We start from the raw sequence: 23,299 nt of genomic DNA, 5'->3' as shown, positions 1-23,299 counted from the left end.
CTCTCTCATCACAAATCACAAGTTATCTTTCATAATTCATGTTATTGTAGAAAGTTTTTATAAAAAAATTTATATGATACAATGATTAATTCAACATTTATTTAATATTCATAAGCATTGAAATTTTTTTAATTAAATAGAATTATGAGATTTTATCACTTAATATTAACTAAGTTTATGGATTCACTTTCTGAAGGGACAGTACGTTAGGTACAATGGCATGCGCTGCACTGTGGTACAATGAAAACCATACCTCTAAATCTATCTGTCTCACGTTCGTTTTCCGCTCACATTGGACATAGGCCGTGCCCATTCCAGTATTTCTATATTTCAGTGGTGATAATGCAAATAATAGCTCAAATGGTGAACATTGTTCAGTTTTTTTTTATCTGTTAGACAATTCTTAAGTATATAGGATCATTTATTCTATTTTGTGAAAACATTTATTTTTACTGATGTAATTTGTAATATAAATAATAAAATAAGTAATACTTTTTTGAGATTGTTATTAAGATAATAATAATTATTATTATATTTTCTGCTAAGAACACTATGATTTCTATGTTGTGTACTGTTTACCTTTCTTAGCTTCTTTCTTTTATTATATGTTGACACGTTTCAGAATAACTCCTTAGTCAAAAGTTATTGTACTCTTGACTGAAAATGCATTGTTTATTAAACCATATGTTTGGTATTGTCTTATGTAACTTCTTTAATGTATAGAGTATGTAGAGTACAATTGGTTTTTTTACAATGGAGTAGTTATCCTGAAACACATCAACATATAATAAAGCCGGCCTCCATGGTGTGAGAGGTAGCGTCTTGGCCTTTCATCTGAAGGTCCCAGGTTCAAATCTGATCAGGCATGGCATTTTCACATGCTACAAAAATTATCATTCATCTCATCCTCTGAAGTAATACCTAACAGTGGTGCCGAAGGAAAAAAAAGATAATTAAAGAAAGAAGCTTAGAAAGGTAAATGTAAACAGTATTAAAGATAGAAATACTTTTTTGGTGTGTTATTTTTATTACTGTTAAATTATTAATGATCTACTTATTTAAATAAAATTTTTTTTAATAAGATTGGGAAATGCAGTTCTGGGTTATAACTGCGAGAGTTATAATGTCAGGCATGGCATTTTCACATGCTGCAAATCATTCATGTCATCCTCTGAAGCAGTACCTAAAACAGTGGTCCTGGAGGTTAAAAAAAAGTGTCAGTTACTTCAGTAAGAATAATTTTCAGATAATAGTTATCAAGATTTCAGTTTCTTTTAGTCTCATTTTTTATTTTTAATCAAAAATATTTTGGATTTACCTTTATTTTCCTATATAATTTATCTTTTATTCTATATGTATTAATCTATTCATGCGGGTGTGTTATAAAAACGGTGGTATGATAAATTATATTAATGTTACTGAAAATTTTTAGTTTTGTGAGAAAATTTAACAGAAAAAGACAAAAATAACTTTTTTTAATTTATATATTTTTATAAAACTATACCTAATTTTGCATTCTGTCAATTTTTAATTTAACAGCTTATAATACTTGAAAAATATTTTAGTATCGTAAGTTAAATAATGCTGTTATATCCAAGATATTGCACGATGTAGGGTTAAATCATGTGTTAGTTGGTCGTCATATGATATTTAAAATAAATATTTTTTTAGTCATTGTACTGCTATAAATAAATGTTTATTTCAAACTATAAATGAGAAACAAGCATGCAGTTTATACATTCAAAAAACTAAAGATCTGCATTTGAAGTTAGAACCGTTATATAGCGGCAATTAATTCAAGTGTGAAATTTTATTAAACTGATTAAAACTAGAGTACATTTAAAGACATTTATTGATAAAATCATAATTCATTTTTTGAGAGGGCAATTCGGTGTTTTTTTTTTGCTTTCTTTTTATGGAACCAGCAATAGTATTATTTTTTAACTGTTGATTGAATAATAAAGAAGTGCCTTAATCTCTTTGGATTGTAAGCTAACCGAGTGTGACACAACTGGAATGCCGCTTTGCTCTGAGCCGTTAACTGTAGCTTGATGGTTAGTTTCTGCTTTAAGCATTACTATTTTCATTTTTCGTGATAACTACAACCGAAACTTTTGACATTATTTGTTTGTTAACGTGAATTGTTTGATAATGCTTAAATTGGTGACCCTATTTTGGTTTTGTACGTCGTAATTTTGTGTTGAAAGTCATAATTTTCATTTAAAAGTTAACAAGTGGAGGGGATTTTATCCCTCATGTCTTTTGACTGTTTTCATTGATCTGAGTATTATTTTTTGAATATTCTAAAGCGTGAAAGTACTTTATGTATTTATTTTTATTCAAGAAAGTTCTGTCTCTACTGTTAATAATCAGACGTAGCAAAAGTTTAAATCTTTAAATTAATTAGATGGCATTTCCATGTTGCTGGAATAAGTTAAGAAATTATACATGATTTTGGGTTGTTTGCTTGCAATACTTGTACTATAAATAATCAGAACACTTACTTGGGGGCTAAGAGCATATCTTATGTTGTAGCAGTTTGGTTGTTGGTAGTTTATTAAATCTTATTTGTGTAACCTAGTTGTAGGATTGCACCAGTTGTCACTTCAATTTTAATTTGTTATAAATGCAATTCTGTAAGTATTATTGACTTGTTTAAAGCATTACTTTTTAGCATTAGACCAATTTTAAGCTGTTCTAATAAATTTCACTATAAATATGTAACCCAAATAATGTAATATTATATTTTTTACTTAAATGTCAGTGGAAATAAAGACTACACAGCTATGTTCGTATATTCAATGATGTTAGTAACATTGTTAACAGAAAAAATTGTGATTCTAATCAATTTTAGTTCATACTGGTATGTTATCTGCCAATCTTGAAGTCTCAAAACCTGGTTCAGTATGTGCGATATTTCATAAAAATGCATAGGAATTACCTTATGATTATTATATTATTGATATTGTGTTATTTAATTTTAAATTTAAATAATTTTATCTTTGTAATTGTAGTGATATAATTATATTTTTTGAATCGCTAATTTGCATTATTGAGGTCTGTGGTCAGCACATTAAATTACTTGGAAGTGGTGTTATGTAATTAAAAGTTCTATAATTTTTTCATGCAAAAAGTGTTATTAAAATCTGTTCTACTCTTGTATTAGGAATAAAAAAATTAACACAAATGAACATTTTTGTCATAAATGAAACTTTAAGTAGAATATGCTGACAGTGTGTAATTTAAAGAGTATGTAAGTATTTAATAAAAAATTATTTTTTGGTATTTCAATTTGTTTTGCTGGTTGTAGTCATGAGAGCCATCAGACTTCATTATTGCCTGATAATTATTTTGATATTGCAGTATTTCAATTTTAATCAATTTAAAGCTGGCTAGAGGTCTTCGGTGACAAAATGACCTCCCATCTCTCAAACAACATTGTTTTTGCTTGGCCTTAAAAATGAGATGATACCAAATCTGTGCAGTGGATCATTGGTTATTATTAGAATTTTCCCATAAACATCTTCCTAACCAACCAGTTTTTCACTGATTTTTGTAAGATGAATGTTACACGATAATGCCCTGCTGGGGTATTGTGTAGTGAGGAGCTAGAACCACTCTTCAACTTAAATAACTTTCTTAATCTTATCAGGTGGTGTTATAAATAAATTTTTAGAAAATAACCAGACTTGATTTTCTGTAGTTATAACCCTTGAATGGCTTATTAACCAAACATTCAAGGGGTTGAAGCTGTTGTCATTTCACCTTAAATCATTACCAAATCATTGTAAATGGTTTTTTATCCATGAGAATGCACTGGTTTTTGAAGGAATCTGTAACTAGCATGCTTTTTTAAAGAGTTCCTGGACCCATTCATGAATTTTTTCTTGTTCATTGAAAATTACATTTTTCAGGAACTTTTCATGTTCTGGTAGCGTTTTGCTATTGATTTAGTATGACTCCAGATTCTGGCTGTTTATTGTTAAACATAACATAATGTGTTTATCTAGACTGTAATTTTTATCAAAATTTTATAATTGCATATCAGTTAATTACTTGGTGTATTAATATACTTGGTCATATTAAACTTTGAATATGTGTGTGTGCATGCGCGTGCGTGTACACTGGTATATATTTTATAATATAGGTGATTCTGTCTCTATAAGATATCCCATCTTATGTTGATACAAGATTAAATAAAATGGAACATCTTATATTGATAATATGTTTAATTTTAGTCAGCCATTTTATGCATGTAGAAAATATTTTAACAAGAATGTTTTGCATTTGTATATTAAAATTAATGTTGAATATTTTTAAGTAGCTATATAACAATGCTCATTGCAGTTTCTTTTTCAACTTTTATATCATATGTAGTATATGAGTGTATGCTTATTACATAATTTAATATTGTAGCATTGGAAGTGCACTAGCATGTTATAATTTTTGCATATTTTGGTTTTTAACTAATACTAATAACATATTCTTACATCTTAGTACATATATTCTGTAAATTTAAATATTTAACTTTTTGTATAGTCTAATCAGGAATGAGTGAATCAGATTTTTTTATAAAGTTTAATTGAGGATGAATACTTTTTTTGGTATTGCTGTTGGTAAGTATTTTGTAATTCACTTATTTTGTTTCAGCAACAATGTTAAATAGTTCAGTTGGTGAAAGGGTCCCTCCTGTGGACCCATTTCGGGTTCAAATGGAAGCTCTGGAGTTAGCTGGAAAAACAGTTGAAAAACATATTACTCAAGACAATAGTTTTCCTTTGCTTATAGATAGGATGAGAATCACTGCCCAAAGTGAGTATAACTTAAATCAAATATATTTTATAGTCTTTTATTATTATTTTTTCTGTATTTTATTCAGTTCAGCATTTTCACTTATTTATGCTAACTTTTTAAAATTGCTGTATAAACTAAAAATGGGTTTGTAAATTTTATTAAAAGTAAGTTAAAATTTTTTGACTAGTTTTATAAATATGAATACAGGCAGTTTCACACATGCTACAAATCATTCATCTCATCCTCTGAAGCAATACCTAACAGTGGACCCCTCTGGGTCCATTGCTAGGTATTTTTTTTATGTTTAACCTCTGTTAAACATAAAAAAAAATAAAATAAAGTAATACATGGTATTCTAACGTGAGTTGACGTTGATAATAGGCCTACTAAGTATTCTGTGTGAACAGTTAACTAATTATATCTTATTTAGTTAGCTTAAGAGTTCAAGTAAACAGACTGCCATATGAGTGTTCAGGTGGCCGATTCATAATCTTCTCCTGTAAATCCTGAAGCATATAAAAGAAACTACACAACATTAATGTTCAGTAACCATGCATTATTATATTTTAAATTTAAATAAATTAAAACATTTTATTTGAGTTTTTTAAAAGTTACGAAATTGTCAATTGTTCACAAGCAGTGAAATTTCACTAATATGTTAGATTAAATTTCTATGATAATAAACAGATAATAAATTCAATTCAGTTTTTATCATCTGATTGCGAGAAATCCGTAATGTTGTCAGTATTAAGAGATACAACGGGAGGCTCAATTTTGTTTTCTATTATATTATCCAATTTCTAATAATTTGGTTCAACAGTATGTGTTTCATGTTTTATACAGTTTTTCCATTCCTGCTGGCCTATTTTATGGATGGCTTTTAAGCGTGAATTTTTAACATTGGATTTTTGAAAGTAGTATTTTCTGACGATACGTAACTTTTGATTTGAACCCAAATTAACTCAATTGGGTACACAACAATAGGAAGGTAACTGAAGATGTTTTTGCCACTGGATCTTGTTAACTCATTAGTTTTATACACATTAAAATTACTTTTAATATGCGAAATCCTTTGCAATTATCTGACCTTAAGATCATCCTCTTCATAAATCACTCCTTTTGAACCAAGCCACATTTTACATCATTTTTTTCCAAGACACTGCTGGAATTCTTTCCTATTTACATGAGTTATCTTTTAGAGGAGATAACACTTCATTAAACCATTTCTCAATAAATAAAATTCATGTGCTTTTTTATGAACTGCATTTTTATTGAAATTGTCAAGTTTTTCTTCAACTGATTTGTGGGGTTTTGGTTTTTTAGAAAACTGTAATTCATTAGTAGATTCATATTCATGAATCACATTATATACTGGAGCAGCACAATTTCCATTTATGTTAGCAGTTTATTAATGACATCTGAAATCAATGCCATTTATTACTCTGTAATTTGTTTTTGTAAGCATTTAAAATGATGTTTGTTTTCGGCACAACTTGGGGATTTTTCACAGCTTTTTTTTGGAGGGGATATCAGTAATCATGCACTATTATCAGTTAAATCAGTGCCAGATATGGTGTCAAAGTAATGGTATAAATCAACTTGTACAGACAGATCGAGGAATACATTACGTTCACATTCCAGTAATGTAATGTAATGCATTACATTAACTTTAAGTAACATTAGATTAAATAAATAACAGAAACACGAAAACAAAAGTGGGATTGTATGAAAAGGTCAAGGGTTTTAATAGAACTGAGAAGACCCAACATAAAAACTTTTTTTTACATTGACTACTATATGATAAATTAATTATATGGTGACTATATATGAGTAATGATTATGGTATTATATATAGAGCTTATATATTATATTATATAGGCTGTTTTGTGAATTGACTCTTATGTGCAAGGGAGGACGTGACTGAGCAGAATCATGATGAATTTACTCATACAAAGGCAACATTTGTTTTTTCTTCACTTCATAAGCTAACTGAATACAGTATAGTTATGTCTAATAGCTTTCAAATGTTAGGAGTAATTGTATAAATGTATATGATATTTTTACTGTGATGTCCCATATTGTAGTTGAGTGGTTATAAAGACCAAAAATATTGCTATTGAATAAGTTAAATGAACAAAATTGCAAGTTTTAATCTGATTATTGATAAACAAATATTTATAATACATCAACTTACTTCCAGTATGTTTATGGTAAAATAAAATGAAATAGATGTGTCTATTAAATTGTAAATAGTAGAATATTACTTAAGTGTGTTTTTGGTGGATCTATCATCACTTGTGGTGTAATGTTAAAAATATAAAATAGAGTATTTTTCTTAACTTTAATTTTGAATGCCTGTCTTTAAAATTACCTCGAATAAAGGTGCACACATAAAAAAAAAGCTTAAGATAACATACTGCTTCTTGCAACTTAATAAAGATATATTTTAAAATTTCATTTGATTGTGTAATTTTGTTTAGTTTTTGTTAATATATTTTTTCTTTTTAGGATTAAATTTCATTAATATAATCACTTCTGTTAATTATTTCTAGTTTCAGTGCAAATTTCAGGAAAAGCCAATTAAATTGACATAACTTTGTTTTGTTTTATAATTAGGTATTTAACGATTAAATAAAAGATGTCACTTAAAATAAATTTGCCCCAAATAAATTTTGTAGTAACTTTTCACTACAAATAGCCATGTGGATCCTATGACTTTTCCATCATAGTAACCACTAATGATAAAATGTTGAAGTATCTTCTTTGAATAGCAATTTTAATATGATGCTCTCTCTTCTGTTTACTAATGAAAATATCAAATTTCTTTGTTACATAAACTGACTGCTGAACTACATAATCTAAATCACCAGATCGGGTTCTTTAGTTTAAAATGAGAATTTAAAGATGTAGAGTTTGCTGAACATTATAGACTTTTTTTTGTAGTCTTTAACTATTTTTTTTTAACTCAAAAATCAATAGCAGTATTCTTTATTGATTTATCTTTATTAAATCTTTCTACTCTATCCAAGTTTTTTCTAATGAAGTCACAACACATTATTCTTTATTACAATGCATAATTTATTCATAACTATGATTAAAAAAAAAGTTAATCATATATGTTGTAGTATTAGTTATTCATATGTAATTATTATAGTTATTCATATAAGATACGGGATGGGCAGGAAATCTCTCCACACTGTAATAAATCCAGCTTAATTGGGTTCTACTGCTGCCAATTCACACTGGCGATATCGTTCACTTCTGCTAGAAAAGCTTGGGGAGGTTAAGCTGGTGGGGATCATTTGATGTGTTCATTTGTGGTGGGATGACTTTGGTTGTAGTCGAATGTGCAATGGTGGTGGATACAAGTGCGTTCACTGTTGAAGAGCATTAGTTAGCTCGTGTGTGGGACAACGAATGTTCACACTCTAGTAAAGCATTGGAGAACATTATGAATGACTTCTTTGTGCATTTTGGGAAATCGTTACCATCATTGCAAACTTTACTGACAAGGGAGAAGAAGGTTTTTGCAACAGGAAGTGGTTCTTCATGAGCTATGCAGCAGGAGACCGAGCACGTGAGCTGAGAACTGTGCTACTGTGGTGGCATCGATTCAACAATCACCGACTACATCAACACGCAAACATTCTGCAGAGTTAGGCATTTCAAGATCGTCAATACGAGACCATATGTGGCTTGAAAGTTAAATGTTTTCGTCCAGCCATAGTTAATGAGTTGAGTGATAGTGACCTTGATTGATGTGTTTAAGCGTATCACCTATTGCTTGAACGCTTTCTGAGAGCAAATGATAAAAAGACATCATGTGTTTAGACGAGTTTGCAATTTATCAGAACTGTTGTACCTGAAATTTTTTTCTTGGCAAAAGGCAATCCGTACATTTTTGAGGAAATCGAATGCTTCATGTTATGATTTGGACTGGGATGACAACTAAAATCTCCATGGTCCTTATTTTTTTGATGGTGCAGTTAACACAATTATCTGAGAATGATTGATAAGTGGTTGCTTACAAAATTAATGGTAAAAGTATCGTTGACATCATTACATTTCAGCAAAATGGTGTTCCAGCACATTTTGATATGAATGTCTGCAGACGCCTCGATGAAATTTTCCTGAATCGCTGGATCACACGTGTCATAAAAGTTACTGGCTCCATTGTCTTGGTCAGCAACAGAGCCCTGACTTCACCACATCTAACAATGCACTTTGAGGTTTTGAAAAAAGAGATCTGAGGCAGATATGTCAACAACAAGCAGCTCCCAGATGCTGTTTAGTCAGCATTTGAAATGATCACCCCTGATATGCCATTGTGGATGAACGACCAGACATGTAGGCGCGTACAGCTGTGCTTTGAACATGGTGGAACAAACGCAGACCATTTTATATCATAGAAGGTAAGCTGCACCTCTTAGTTTCGTAATTAACATAAAGGACTTCCCACCCATTCTGTAGATACTCAGTGAATGTATATTCTATTGATGACAGTAAAAATATTTCTGTATTTAACAGAGTGATGATGTAACTGTGAGCAAATTAAGTAGAGTTGTTAAAATATATTCAGAAAATTATGTAATTGTTGATTATAATTTGCTGGGAGATGGTGAAGATCTCCCTTGGCATTATATAAAGTTATTCTGTTTATATACTACCAGGATTAGTTAGTCTTTGAAAACATAAATTACAAAAAATATATTTATTTATGAAGTGAATAGTATGTGCAGTTTTAAACTTTTTAATAAGGTATGCAAATAAAGTATGTGAAATAATCAGTTTAACAATAAATTATTTTTGTGTTGTGTTCTCTACTTTTGTATTTGTAATACTTATTTATGTATATATATATATATTTTTTTTTTTTATAGGTGGACCAACATTTAGTGGCCTTTCAGAAGTCGATTATCCTAGTTCTACAGGTGTTGTAGGCCTGAACAACATAAATAACCTTTGTACTATAAATAAAGTTCCTCTACCTCCAGAAATTATGGAGCACTTTAGTCGTATCCTTAACTTATATGTCATGTAGAAGAGGTTAATATTTATATGTCAATGTGTTTCATTTGGCTTGTTAAAATAAGTCTTTTTATTGAAGAAGGGTTTACAACTGGAAGGCATCTGTTCTGCTATTGAATTATTTTAATCAGTGCAACCATGGACATTTAAGAGATGGCTAGATGCCAAAAAAGTAGTACAGTTGTACTGGTTTTGTACTTTGCTGATTTACCATCATAGTAGACAGATGGAAAGTCCGACTAGCGTTGACATAACTTGCTGGAAAAACTTTTGGTGTAATTCTTAGTTTTGTAATGAGATTGATTTGCAAGTGATTTGTCCTTATACCAGGCTACAGCCTTTATTGCAGTAAAATATTATGTTTTTGTATTTTATTTTTTAATATAAGACAGTTTGTTGCATTCAGTAAATAAACATAAAATTGTCAGTTTTTAATATTACTTGTTTTTAAAATTGTATTATTTTGTCTTAAAATATTTAATACAGAAGACCCTGTGTGTGTAGGATTAATTTAATTTATACATATGAAATTGTTTTAATATAACAGCCTGACTTGTTTTTAACAGTTATTTAATATTTGTAATTTATGTATATTTTCTTTAACACTTCATTTAAGATATGCAGTGCCATTGTATGATGGGTTTGTTTTCTGAAATCAGTCGTGCGTGGCTAACAATTGATAGTGACATATACATATGGGACTTTGAACATGGGTAAGAAATTTGGTTTAGAATTCTTTATTAGTTTACTATAAGTATTTGTTAAAAAATATATATATATATATAAATTGCTTTTTAAATTAATGGAAAAATAGGAGAAAAGCTGCAGTTGATTTTTTCTTTAATTCATTTTTTCTGAAAACTATTTTAAAGTTTTTTAAAGCAATTTTCTGTGTTTGTAGATGCATATATGTATGAGTAAGAGCTGCTAATTTTTTTATTTCCTCAAACATATCTATAATTTTATTATAGATTAGTTCAGGGCTCTCACCCATTCTCCAATTATCTTGCTTGAAACATTTGTTTTTATAGTACTTATGTATTCCCATACCTTGTTTTTTCTGCCATTTCATTTCATCTCAACCAATATATATAATTTAGTTATATTGGTATATTACCATTATAACTAAATTATAATTTTCTTTTTTAAAAATTTCTTTTAATAATTCCATAGAATAAATTGTTTCCTCAATAACTACATTGGGCTTCGTCATTGAAATTTATGAATTGATTTAAGGTGCAGTTGTGGGGGTGATCAGAAAGGTAAATTCTGGCTAGAGAATGTAAAGATTAATAGAGTTGATTACAGAAACATTAAAATAGTTAACAAATTTTTTGTCTTCAGTCATTTGACTGGTTTGATGCTGCAGCCCTCCAAAATTTCCTATCTAGTGCCAGTCGTTTCATTTCGGTATACCTACATTCCTAACAGTTTGTTTTAGGTATTCTAAATGTTGCCTGCCTGGACAATTTTTCCCATCTACCTGTCCCTCCAATATCAAAGAGACTATTCCAGGATGCTTAAGATGTGGGCCTATAAGTCTGTCTCTTCTTTTAGCTGTATTTTTCCAATTGCTTCTTTCTTCATGAATTTGCCCTGACATCTTGTCAATTGTCACTTTAAACATCCATTTTATTTTTAACATTCTACAGCACCACATTTCAAAAGCTTCATTTAATCTTTTCTTCTCAGGTACTCTGATTGTTCAAGTTTCGTTTCCATATAAAGCTATGCTCCAAATACACACTTCCAAAAATGCTTTCCTGTTGTTTAAATTAATTTTTGATGTAAGCAAATTATATTTCTGACAAAGCTTGTTTCGCCTGTGCTATTAGGGTCATACCACTCCTGCTTTGTCCATGTTTAGTAATTCTACCAAAATAACAAAATTCTTCTACCTCCATAGTCTTTTCTCATCTTATTTTTATATTCAGTGGTCCATTTACTTTATTTCTACTACATTTCATTACTTTCATTTTGTTCTTGTTTATTTTCATGTGGTAGTTCTTGCGTAGGACTTCATCCATGCCATTCATTGTTTCTTCTAAATCTTTTTTTACTCTTAGCTAGAATTACTATATCAGCAAATTGTAGCATTTTTATCTTTTCACCTTGCACTGTTACTCCAGATCTAAACTGTTCTTTAACATCATTAACTGGTAGTTCTATGTAAAGATTAAGTAACAGGGATAGGAAACATTCTTGTCCAACTCCCTTTTTTTTATTACTGCTTTTTTCTTAGCTCTTCAGTTATTGTTGGAGTTTGATTCCTGTAAATGTTGACAATTGTTCTTCTATCTCTATCCTTGAACACTAGGTATTTTAAAATTCTGAACATTTTATCCCAATCTAAGTCTACAAATATTTGAGAGTTATAATTTTGAATCTAAAATATATTATTTCTTATAAATAATCAGAAAGTTTACAGAATACAGAAATGGGTTATCAGATCTTCGTTAGTGCCAATAGATATGAATTATGTTGGCTGATATTTAGTAAATTAAAAATTCTAACCTTTATCCATGTATTAATCTTTGCTTAAAAAACTATCTTGCTCTACCAAACCAGACCACAAACTATCTTCATATTATTACACTGCTTCACTATTTTCACAATACATGCAAGAAAGGCTCTTAATTCGTTATCTTTACTTGTTGTCATTTTTAATAAAAGATGCTTTTAGATTTCATTTAAAATATTTTTTCAATAATTTAAACAAATAATATAAAAGTTTTCTTTTACAAAATCAATATTATTTTGTTCGTGATAATTTAAATAACTAATTAAAAAGATAAATCATAATTTTCTGCATCCATGTTAACATGGCTAATTAATTTCCATTAATTTCACATGTATATTTAATTATTCTTGTATGGTAAAAATAATGCAGGTTATTTTCCATATATAATAATATATATTTTATTTTTAAATTTGTTCCTACATATGTATTAATGTGGATTTAATTACTTAATTTTTTTTTTATTATGTTGACCTGATCAATGTTTTACCATGGTTTTTTTTTATCCATTTGTGCAAATGCTGGAACAGTTTGTTTTTTTATTTGTGGGATAGTATACTTACCAGTTCATAAAGTGATGTATGTAATGCATAATTATTTACTGATCTGGATAAAATATTTATTTACCATTATTTGGAAATGTCTAAATTATCCATAATAGTTTTCATACAATTGCATAAATGTATGCCATGACAAATCATAATTGCTACAAATGTAAGCTGATTACAAAGCTATAAAGTAACATGTTTAAGAAACTACTTCCTCAAAATTGATGCTTGGTGATCACATCTTGAGAATGATGTAATGTTGCTCACTGTAGGGTACGGGAACTAAAACATCATTGTTGATAAGGATATTTTTAAAATTTCCATTAGTACTGCATGCATTCTACCACAACATATGGATAAAAACTCTCAAAATTCTGCGTAATAATCTGAGGCTTTATATAAGTTTAATTATTGCAATCAATCAATTCAATCAGATAATATACTAGAATAAAGAAATTTTCTGTTAACATTCTGTAAAAGAATTGATGGAGATTATCTCTTCCTCAATCATGTTTGCTTTATTGATGAGGGAAAATTTTCTTTGCATGTGGACAGCTTGACAAATATTGTGAAAGAATTTGGGGATCTAGAAACCCTCACATCACTTGGGAAATTGAATTTGATAGCCCAAACATCAACGTGTAGTATCACTTGTGTAATAAACTTATTTGTCCATTTCTCTTTTCAAAATTGGCAGCTACCTATGTAGAGCTTCTCACAGAAAATGTCACAACTTTATTAACTTTAATCATTTGTCCATTTTAGCAAGATGGAGCCACCACCTCATTGACGTTAAATGTATGTGAATTTTTAATGTAAAATTTCCTTATCATAGCATGTCATGGTTTCCTGATGAGGAAACCATGACATGCTTTATTGGTCATCTTGTTCCTCCAGATATAATGCCATAACTTCTTTTTGCGTTGTATGAAAAATATTGTATACAGACTAAAATCAGGGAAATGAATGACTTCAACCAAAAATAGCTGCTGCTGATGAGGCCATTCATGAACCTATGTTAAGAAGAAGATGAACAGAAATTGAATGTAATGTAGATGCCCTCCATACAGAGAATGAGATCTACATACAAATTAATGAGCAATTTGAAAAAACTTAATTACTTGATATTATATAAAAATCTCAAAAGTATGTAACTAAGGTGGTAATTTCAATAAATATTTAAAATTGTCTAAAGCCTTCGAGGACACCTGGCAATTTCCTTTTTCATATTTGTTTGGTTATCAGAGACCTAGATGATGAAGTACTACTACCTCCATTTAAAATTTTAACTTTGTAAGAAACTGGATGTTTATTATAGACATGTTTTTACTGAAACAGTGAATTAACTGCAGATTTTTGTATGCTTTTGGCATTACACATTCCGTGTTTTATGTAAAGAACCATTTAGTGTAACATTTTACTCCCCAATACTGTTTGCTATAAGTAATACATTGCAGTTAATTTTATTATTTAATCTGAAACATATCTTCTATTAATGGTTTCCTTTCTTCTAAATTCAGGATCATAAGGATGTCTTTGGACCATTAAGAATGTGATTGATAGAGCCTTTAAGTAACATTTTTTTTTGTTATGTTTACAGTGAACTTTAACAAAAGTTATTAAATTTCCAGAATAGAATAACAGCATGGAACACATATATGTCAGAATTGAAAGATTTAAAAATATATCTTAATTTTGAAACATGCGCTGCTGATTTGTACTCATAGGTATTTGTAGTTTTAAGTTAAACAGTCAAGTTCCTTGTCATTCTATTTATTGTTGGTCTTAATTCTTAAGTTTCTTAAGATAGTGCCAATTTCAGAAAATTGGTGCCAGTATATGAATAATTATTATGATTATACTAATTAAAAAAAAGAAGTTTTTCCTTTCTTATCATTTCATTAAATATGTTTTTATTTGCACTAAGATGTTCATAATTTTTTTATATTTATTTTTCAGCTCTGATTTAGCATATTATGATGGGTTATCAGAAACAATAATCTCTGTCGGTCTTGTTAAACCAAAACCAGGGGTATTTCTTAGTTATATTAGACATTTATTGGTTATAACTACAACTGTGGATATTGTTGTCCTTGGTGTTACTTTCAAAAAGACCTCAGATCGTAAGTATAATAATGATTTGTTCTCATGCATGTTCATTATTTGATCAATTTATGCTGAATATTAGTTAAGTGATGCTTAACTTATTTGAAAACTTAAAAGTCAAAAGAATGATTTGGCAAAACTTAGATTATGTAATTTTCTTTTTGTATCTAGTATGAAGATTTTTTATTTTAAAGACAGGTATCATAGAGTCTTTCCATTGAATTGAATGTTTAAATATAGTAATTAAAATATTTAGTAAAAACTTTTTACATTCTTTACAAAACGTAGACTAGATTATTGTATGTATCATTTATACAATATTATTTATTATTGTCCTATATATTATTATTATTATTATTATATAATTGGTATTATTAACTGTTGTTAAGAGGGCATCTAACTATTAATTATTATAATCTCCAATGGGGGTAGCACCAAGCAAGATGATTCTACTTAACCATTTTTTTATTTTTCAAAATTTTTAATACATTTCTTTATCTGTGTTTGTGGTATTATTCAGAATATACTGTCCATCATGCAGTTATAAAATAAATTCAGATTTATTTTAAAATAAGATTAGAAATGTTGATGAATAAAGGATATTTTTTTCAAACCTAAACATAAGTAATACAAATACTTCAATGAAAATGGTTTTTTTCGTTGCCAGCCAGCTTTGCTGTGGACCACTAAAAAAACTATTTCTTTTTGTTCTCTTTAATTTTTTTCTAGTGTTTTTTTCATATGTTTGGAGAATACCATTTTCCTTTCTTCTGACTATTTATTTGTTTTTGTCAAATGTTAAGTTTTGTTGAATTCCTATTTCCTCTGAAATTTTTTATTTTAACTTCCCCAATTTTTATATCTTGCTCAGTTTTCTTATTTTCAAAAAAAAATATGTAATTTTTTTTTTTAGTTAATCCTTTGAAAGTAGCCATGAAAAGTAACTCTTCTTTTCCTAATTTTACCTGTTATTTTTGGATAAAAGTTATACAGTTCAGAGTTTGATCTTATCCTTTAATTCCCATCTTTTTTAATGATTGGATTGGGAAGTGAGTTAGTTGAAGTTTGTTTAATGAAAAAAAGTTTAAAGATTTTAAAAATGTTTTCTTTCATCACTGCTTAGTGTTGAATAGTTATAAGTAGTAATATATGTATTCAAAATATTTTTGCATGAAGATTCAAGAAAGCTAGAAGAATTGCTTATTATTTTATTTTTCTTCCATTGTTAAGAACCTATGTTATTTTTATTATGTTCATATTGTTATTTTTGTGTAATCTTTTTTTATCAAGATGCAGGTCATCTTACTTTTACATTTCTTGCAAACTCCTTTTTTTTTCATTTAGACAGCTCTTTTGTGGGTGTTTGTTAGCTGATTTTTCTAATTGTGGTGTTATTTGTCTATTTATAAATAGACAATTGTTATCATATGGTACTCTTATTAACTTTTTTAATTGCTTTATTTTTAAGGTTTTTATGGTCATACAGATGAACTTCACCTTACACCAGATGTTATTTATAGCTTATCAACAGATTGTATTAGTATTACTACAATAGCTGGAACTGATAATGGAAGAATATTTCTTGGTGGGAAAGACGGAAGTCTTTTTGAAATAATGTATCAGGTAATATAAAATTTATTTTAATATTTTATGTAATTTTTTTTTTTAAGTCGTTTGAATTTGTTTTTTTTTCTATTATACGTATTCTTTTACATTAATTTAATTGTTTTTAAGAATATCCCTACATAATAAATCCTATTTAATTCTAATTAGTAAACTGCTAATTGTTTAATATATTTCATACACTGAAGTAAAATAATATTACCAGTAGGAAAATGTTATGTGCGAATAAATAGTAGGTGTTCATCAGTTTTATTAACAAGAGAATCATATTGTTTTCCTAACTTTCTAGATGATAGGCCAAGCAAATAATAAATTGGTCTGTTTCATAAAAAAAGTAGTTGCCAAAAGGATTGATTTTTTATTATATTGATTTGATATAATTACAATGAGGTTTAACAATACAGTAAGTACATTTGCAATATTGTTAACATTGTTCAAAGAATAGTAGACTGAGTCAAAGAAATGCAGTAACATTGGATCTCAACCCCCTGTAAAACATCATTAGTTATTCCATATGCTTTATATACTGAACCTAAATATGATTTTTTCCTCTCCACTTAACCCTTTTTAACCTAAAATACAACTGTTGCTTCATAGATTGCTAAACCAATAAAACTACATGTTATTCTGAATCATGCTCTCCCTATTTCTTAAAATTCAGGATAACTATTCTTATTGGCCATTGATACGCCTCATTGAGGGAAAAGATAATGAATGATCAATTCATCAAGGCCACCATAACACATTTTTTTCATTTTCAAGGATATGATGTAATACACTGACCTCTTTGTAATATTATAACATGTTCAGTATTTTCAACCTGTAGTTCTGTTTTTTTATCAGGTCATTCTTGTGTTATTGGTTATTGATCGCTGCAGATTTCCTTCTATGTTAAAATAATAATTACTGTATCTAATTACTATAATAATAGTACTGTTTCACATTATGTGTATATATATTTATTAACTTTTTTTTAACAGAAGGAACTTGGTTGGTGGGGTAAACGATGCAAAAAAGTAAATCATTCAACTGGTGCGTTGTCATTTCTTGTGCCTTCTTTCATTAATGCTGCATTTACAGAGGAAGATGCAATTGCACAAATCTCTGTTGATAATAGTCGACATATTCTATATACTCTTTCTGAAAAAGGAATGATTGAGTTGTTTGATTTAGGTGAATCAGGACAATCAACTGCACGAATTGCTTGCCTTTCTCAGGCAGGAATTGTCCAATCAGCTGTTCAGATTGTTAGGTAAATGAAATTTTCTCATGTGTTGTTAAAATATTTTTTTATTAGTTTAATCTATATATATATATATATCTTTTTTTATATTTCATATATTTTTTAAGTAGATATTACATTCAAAAAGAAATGTAACATTCTTTAAATCTTGTAAAGGTTTACAGAACATTACACAGCTTACAAAAACAAAAAAAAAGAAGTATTCTAATGTAGCTGTTCATTTATTAGAATGCAAACATAGTATTACTGATTGCAAAAATAATTTAGAGATTTTGGAAGTTTGTAATAATGATAAAAAATAATTTACTCAAGAAATATTTATAAGTATAAACAGAAATATGGAATGATGAACTGCCAAATCACTTTCAAAGATGATGATTTAATTAAAAGATGATAAAAATACAATCTTAATGGTTGGCAATAATGATAGTAAAACAAAGGTAAATAGATGTTTTAATTATTACATCATTCCTGTACTGAACAGCAGAATCTGCTTATTCATTTATAATAAATTTCAAAATTTTAGAAATGAAAATAATTTCAACAAATTTGACACATAAAATAAATATATTTTAATGTAATGGTAGAATTAAATAACAACTGAAGTTATGGGATCCTGTGAAAATCAGTTCTTGGAATTAATATGGTAAGTTATCTATTTACTCTGTTTTGGTGGTTTATATTTCATTTGAATTTTCAAAAAAAAAAATTATATATATATATATATATAGGTAGTGTATATGTGTATTTGAGCCCTTACGCAAAAGAATGATTATCATTGTTTGCAGAGAGTTCTGTGCTGTCCTTTCTGCATGTCATGAAAACCTGAATAAATTTAAATTCTACTTTTAGAAAATATTCTATATAAAAATTTTTGTTGTTTTAAATTAGTACTAGACATTAGACATTATGTACTCACTCTCTCTTTCCTCTACTTTTAAGTTAAGAGTATTTGGTTTAATATCATTTTTGTGTAGTAAGTTGTTTATACTAGTTTCGGATTTATAAATATTCAACTACTGTCCGATCAGGTTCATTGAATATTACAACATATGGAGAGAGAGAAAAGTAGAGAATTATAAAGAAGGTTATTATATATCTGTATAAGAGATACAGAAGGCTTTAAAGAAGACACAAACAGAAAATCATCCTCTTTGAAGATGAAGATCAGCAGAGATTATAAAAAGCACTTGTGGTATACAATGGCACTCCTTAATATTTTAAAAGGGATGAGATCTCAATTCATAAACATGAAAAACTGTGGCAATTAAGAATTCCTGTAACATCATACCCAGCGAAGATCTTTGAGAGGTTACTGGAGGGGAGAATATTTAAGATAGTAGGGAGAGCTTTGATTGGAAGAGGAGCAGTTTGACTTTCAATAAGGAAAATCAGCAACTGATACATATTTTCATTAAGACATGAGTGAAAAGAAGTTGGATTATCAGATGGATCTAATCATGTGGTATTTCTGGACAGAAAACATAAGAAATGTGTACGAAGAAGTTTTTCGTCTATAGCATATTTGGGTACATATTAATAAGGATATGGGGTTATTTGCTCTGAAATCTCCAACAGTTTTCAGCAAAAAGTGAGATGCAATATTCATAGAGACTAGTTCTAAGATACTTAAAAGAAAATATTTTTACTTTTCTATCAGATATTTTATATTACTTTTAAGAGTTAAAAAATAAATGTTCTGTTTTTATCATCAAAGAATCTAATAAATGAACCAGCCATCCACTGTAAGTAGATAATAGAATGCAACAATTTAAAAGTGATGTGATATTCATCAGTCTTGATTTTCTTTTTTATTTTATATATATATATATAAAATGATTTTTCTAAAATCAATTCTTTTAAGAATCATATTCTTCTGAGCTAGTATATAAATTTAAAGAACTTGATCAACCTAATTACAGAACAATAAATAAAGTAGGGTGTGATGACACATATCTTATTTCATAATATACAGAAATGTTTTTGTGAATTTCTCAAATCTTCAGTTGTAATCCATTTTTTTTCTTTTTTAAATTGTTCATGTCAAATTAAATATTGCACATAAACATTATCAAGAATAATAGATTTTTCTCCCTTATAAAATACAATAAAAACTTTGGTAAAATCTTTTTTAAATATAAATTATAAAAAATCAATAATTTAAATTTAAAAATTGAAATTTAAATTAAATATTTTTTAAATTTAAAACAAAAATTAAAAATTACATATTTAGAAATATGACATCAATTGATAAAAAGTATTAAAATTAAAAATTAATTAAATAATAAATAAATAGATTAAAATAGAATAAATAGACGTATGGTCTGGCTAGTGAATGTTGCATTACTGTTTGTTCTGTACTAGGTCGATCAGGTTCTTTAAATTTATATATTACTGTATACAGTTTATATGTATATTAGAAATATAATAATATTTAAAAATAATAGCTACACTTAATGTACATTCTAATCCTTAAACTAAACATTTTCTGTTTTATTTGTGATTAGATTAGAAAACCTTTTTAATAAAAACATTACTGCGTTGATGATAAAGATTAAGAGCATCTGATAATAATTAAAAGGTGGTTTATGTATTGAAATGTGCCTTTGAATGGATAGGTTTTGTTCAATTACTATATCAATATTTGGTGGTCCATTTATTATCATTGCTTTTGACAACCAGTAAAATAAAGTGATTACTATGTTTAAATTATTAAGTAAGCGGTTAAATTATAATTTTTGTCAGTAGTTCTGCCAAAGTTAGTAATTTTGAACCTTACACTTTTAACTTCTCAATAAAAACGGAATATAGAAAATAAAAAACTGGAATTGTAGCCCATTAGAAAGATAAAAATTATATTTTGAGTTGTAATTCTTATACTGGTGTATACTGTATGATTTCTGTATTGATTTTTCCTCCTTAGGACCTTTGACAGTGCAGATTTTCGTCCCATTGTAAGTATAAGTGCTATTGAGTTGCGTGAATCACCGCATTTGGGTTTAGTGGCTGTAACAGAGACTGGTGCTCGTTTATATTTTACAACTGGACAACCAGGTTATAGACCATCAACTTTGCAATTGATACATGTTCGTTTACCACCAGGATTTATTGCTAATGCTCCAGCTACTCGTCCAAATAAAGTTCATAAAGCAATTTATTCAGCAGGTATAGTAATTTAAAAAATTCTTTAAACCACAATATAATTTATGTTATGAATATAATATTGCATTGTTTTGCCTTGCCTGAATTATCTGATCAAAATTTTTTCTCATGGATTTGATGCAGATGAAATTTTTTGTAAAGATTTTATTAAATTTTCTTGTTTAAAATGGATTATTATTTGAAAAAATATTTGTATTACAAGTAGCACCTTTTACATAGAGACTACCTTAAATAACCCTTCTAAAAGTTTAATGTACTGTCATTGTAAACCAGATATATATAAATGTGAAATATATATATAATGTGAATATTATTTCTGTTTCTTTTGCAGTTGTTAAAAATAAAAAAAGTTTATCTACCACCCTATCTGATAGTGGAGTGATGCAAGTAGTTTAATTTTAATTTGTAAAGTCAGAAAACAGTTCTATTGTGTGTTTGAATTCCAGTTAGGTTGTATATTTTTTTATATATTATAAAATTCATCTTTCATAATTCACCATAATTGGGTGGTTGCTGCAAAAAGAAGTAAATATTAAAAGCAAATAACAGTTTAGGTCTCGGTAAACTTGAATAGTTTTTGTTTGTTTGGTGTTATAACTCTTTAGAGCTTCTTGCAAAAAATGAAAAATAGAAGTTGCTTTACTTGATATCAGTAAAATTTGATCAGTAAAAGTCAGGCTAACATCTATGAGAATACCTTGACATTTTTGATTGAATTTATACATTGTAAAACTACATTGTTCATTTAATTTGCAAAAATTTTTAAATGTTTATTTTTAAGAGTAACACAACTTCTGATTTTGTAACATTTGATAATAATAATAATTATTATTATGGTCACAATTTAATATTATTATTGTATTCTTAAGGTAATTCCTGCTCTTCAAGGTAATTCCTGATGTGTTTTTAAATAATTTGTGCATTGAGATTGCAGAGATAAGTAAATATTATTTTCTTTGTCAGTTATTAGGATTTACTTGTTGTTTATACTATAGTATATTATTTTTTTTTTAGGTAACCTGTTATTGGTTACATCACCAGGAGCAAATCAAGATAAAGTATGGTGCCTTTCAGGAGATGCATTTCCTCTACAACCAATGTTAAGTGAGGCTCAGACTGTTATAAGCCTTGATGGTATTGTTTGGGCAGTCGGTGAAATAAAAATGGGTGATCCTCCACCTACATCAAATGCTCCTCAACCACCACTTATAGTCAGACAAATTTATGAGCCGGCTAAAAAATTTGTTCTTTTAACTCCTCACGTAAGAAAAATCTTTAATTTAGAATATGATATAAAGCAATCATCAATTTATTTTGTCAATGTATTTGTTCCATATATTGACTTTGATTGAATCATTGGGAGAGTGTTCAAATCAGTTTTAGATTTTGTAGGTAATTATCTGGAATTCTCTTGTTCTGTTCATTTATTTATCAGTTAGGATATCTTCTAAGATATTCATAGAAAAAACATGAATTTCATAACTCTTGTGTTTTTCTTCAAGCTCTTCTGCCAAGAAGATTGAAAAACCCTGAAAGAGTTCATCCTTATATTTATTTAACTATTAATAACAAAGTAAATAACATTGAAACTTATTAAAACCTTTAAAAATTAAATTGAAAAAAGTAATTAAAAAAATTTTTAATTAAGATTAAATTAGTTTTTAATGTTAGGTTTTGTTGATATAAGTTGGTTTAAATATTTTAATGTAGTCATTAAATATAAATAGTCCCTGAATATTTAAATGCTATGTGATAGTACTTAAAGTAGTTCATGTTTATTGCCGTAAATTTTTTTCTTGTTACATTTATCATGCTATTTTTCTTTATTCTGCTTTTTAAAAAACTTTTATAAGTCTTAATAATGAAATATAAAATATTGTATTAAATGGAACTAATATTTATGTAAAAATATACTGTAAAAAGAGAGTACTCAAAACCCATTAAAATAAAAATGACCAAAACAAACGGAAATCTTAAAGTAGACATTGATTTCTATAAGTCATTTTCATAAAAGACAATTAGTAAACGTTAAATAAAAAAGTAACTAAAAGAAATAAAAAAATCAGTATTTTTACTATAAGAGAACATTTGTATCTATATAAAATAAAAACTTCTTACTGAAAAATTATATAATTTTGCTTAGACTACCTAAGTCAAAAGTTGGAAAATAGTTTTAGTCCAAACCATTTAAACTTTCCCTGTGAACTGATCTCACTTCCATATGGGTTAGAATAAAATGAAAGTTAATAAAAATAAATAGTATAAACTTTTCATCTA

At 27.9% G+C, this 23,299-nt stretch overlaps 1 protein-coding gene across 2 annotated transcripts in view; it reads left to right on the top strand.

Moving 5' to 3' along the window:
* The first annotated feature begins 1,985 nt into the window (after window positions 1-1,985).
* The window catches only part of Nup154 (nuclear pore complex protein Nup154), a 68,634-nt gene continuing 47,320 nt past the window's right edge, over window positions 1,986-23,299 (top strand). Inside the window, exons 1-9 of one of the 2 annotated variants that reach the window (XM_075367257.1) lie at window positions 1,986-2,054; window positions 4,651-4,812; window positions 9,675-9,809; window positions 10,439-10,535; window positions 14,848-15,011; window positions 16,463-16,617; window positions 17,598-17,869; window positions 20,784-21,025; window positions 22,037-22,284. In XM_075367257.1, the coding sequence (XP_075223372.1) occupies window positions 4,656-4,812; window positions 9,675-9,809; window positions 10,439-10,535; window positions 14,848-15,011; window positions 16,463-16,617; window positions 17,598-17,869; window positions 20,784-21,025; window positions 22,037-22,284 (1,470 nt within the window). In that variant the 5' untranslated portion in view covers window positions 1,986-2,054; window positions 4,651-4,655. Of the gene's footprint in view, window positions 2,637-4,650; window positions 4,813-9,674; window positions 9,810-10,438; window positions 10,536-14,847; window positions 15,012-16,462; window positions 16,618-17,597; window positions 17,870-20,783; window positions 21,026-22,036; window positions 22,285-23,299 lie in introns of both variants that reach the window. The other variant, XM_075367256.1, reaches the window with a different exon arrangement.

Source organism: Lycorma delicatula, chromosome 5, assembly GCF_047948215.1.
Source record: "Lycorma delicatula isolate Av1 chromosome 5, ASM4794821v1, whole genome shotgun sequence".
Classification (NCBI taxonomy): Eukaryota; Metazoa; Arthropoda; class Insecta; order Hemiptera; family Fulgoridae; genus Lycorma; species Lycorma delicatula.
The sequence above is the reverse complement of the archived record's forward strand: the minus strand, read 5'-3'. Positions and strand labels throughout refer to the sequence as shown.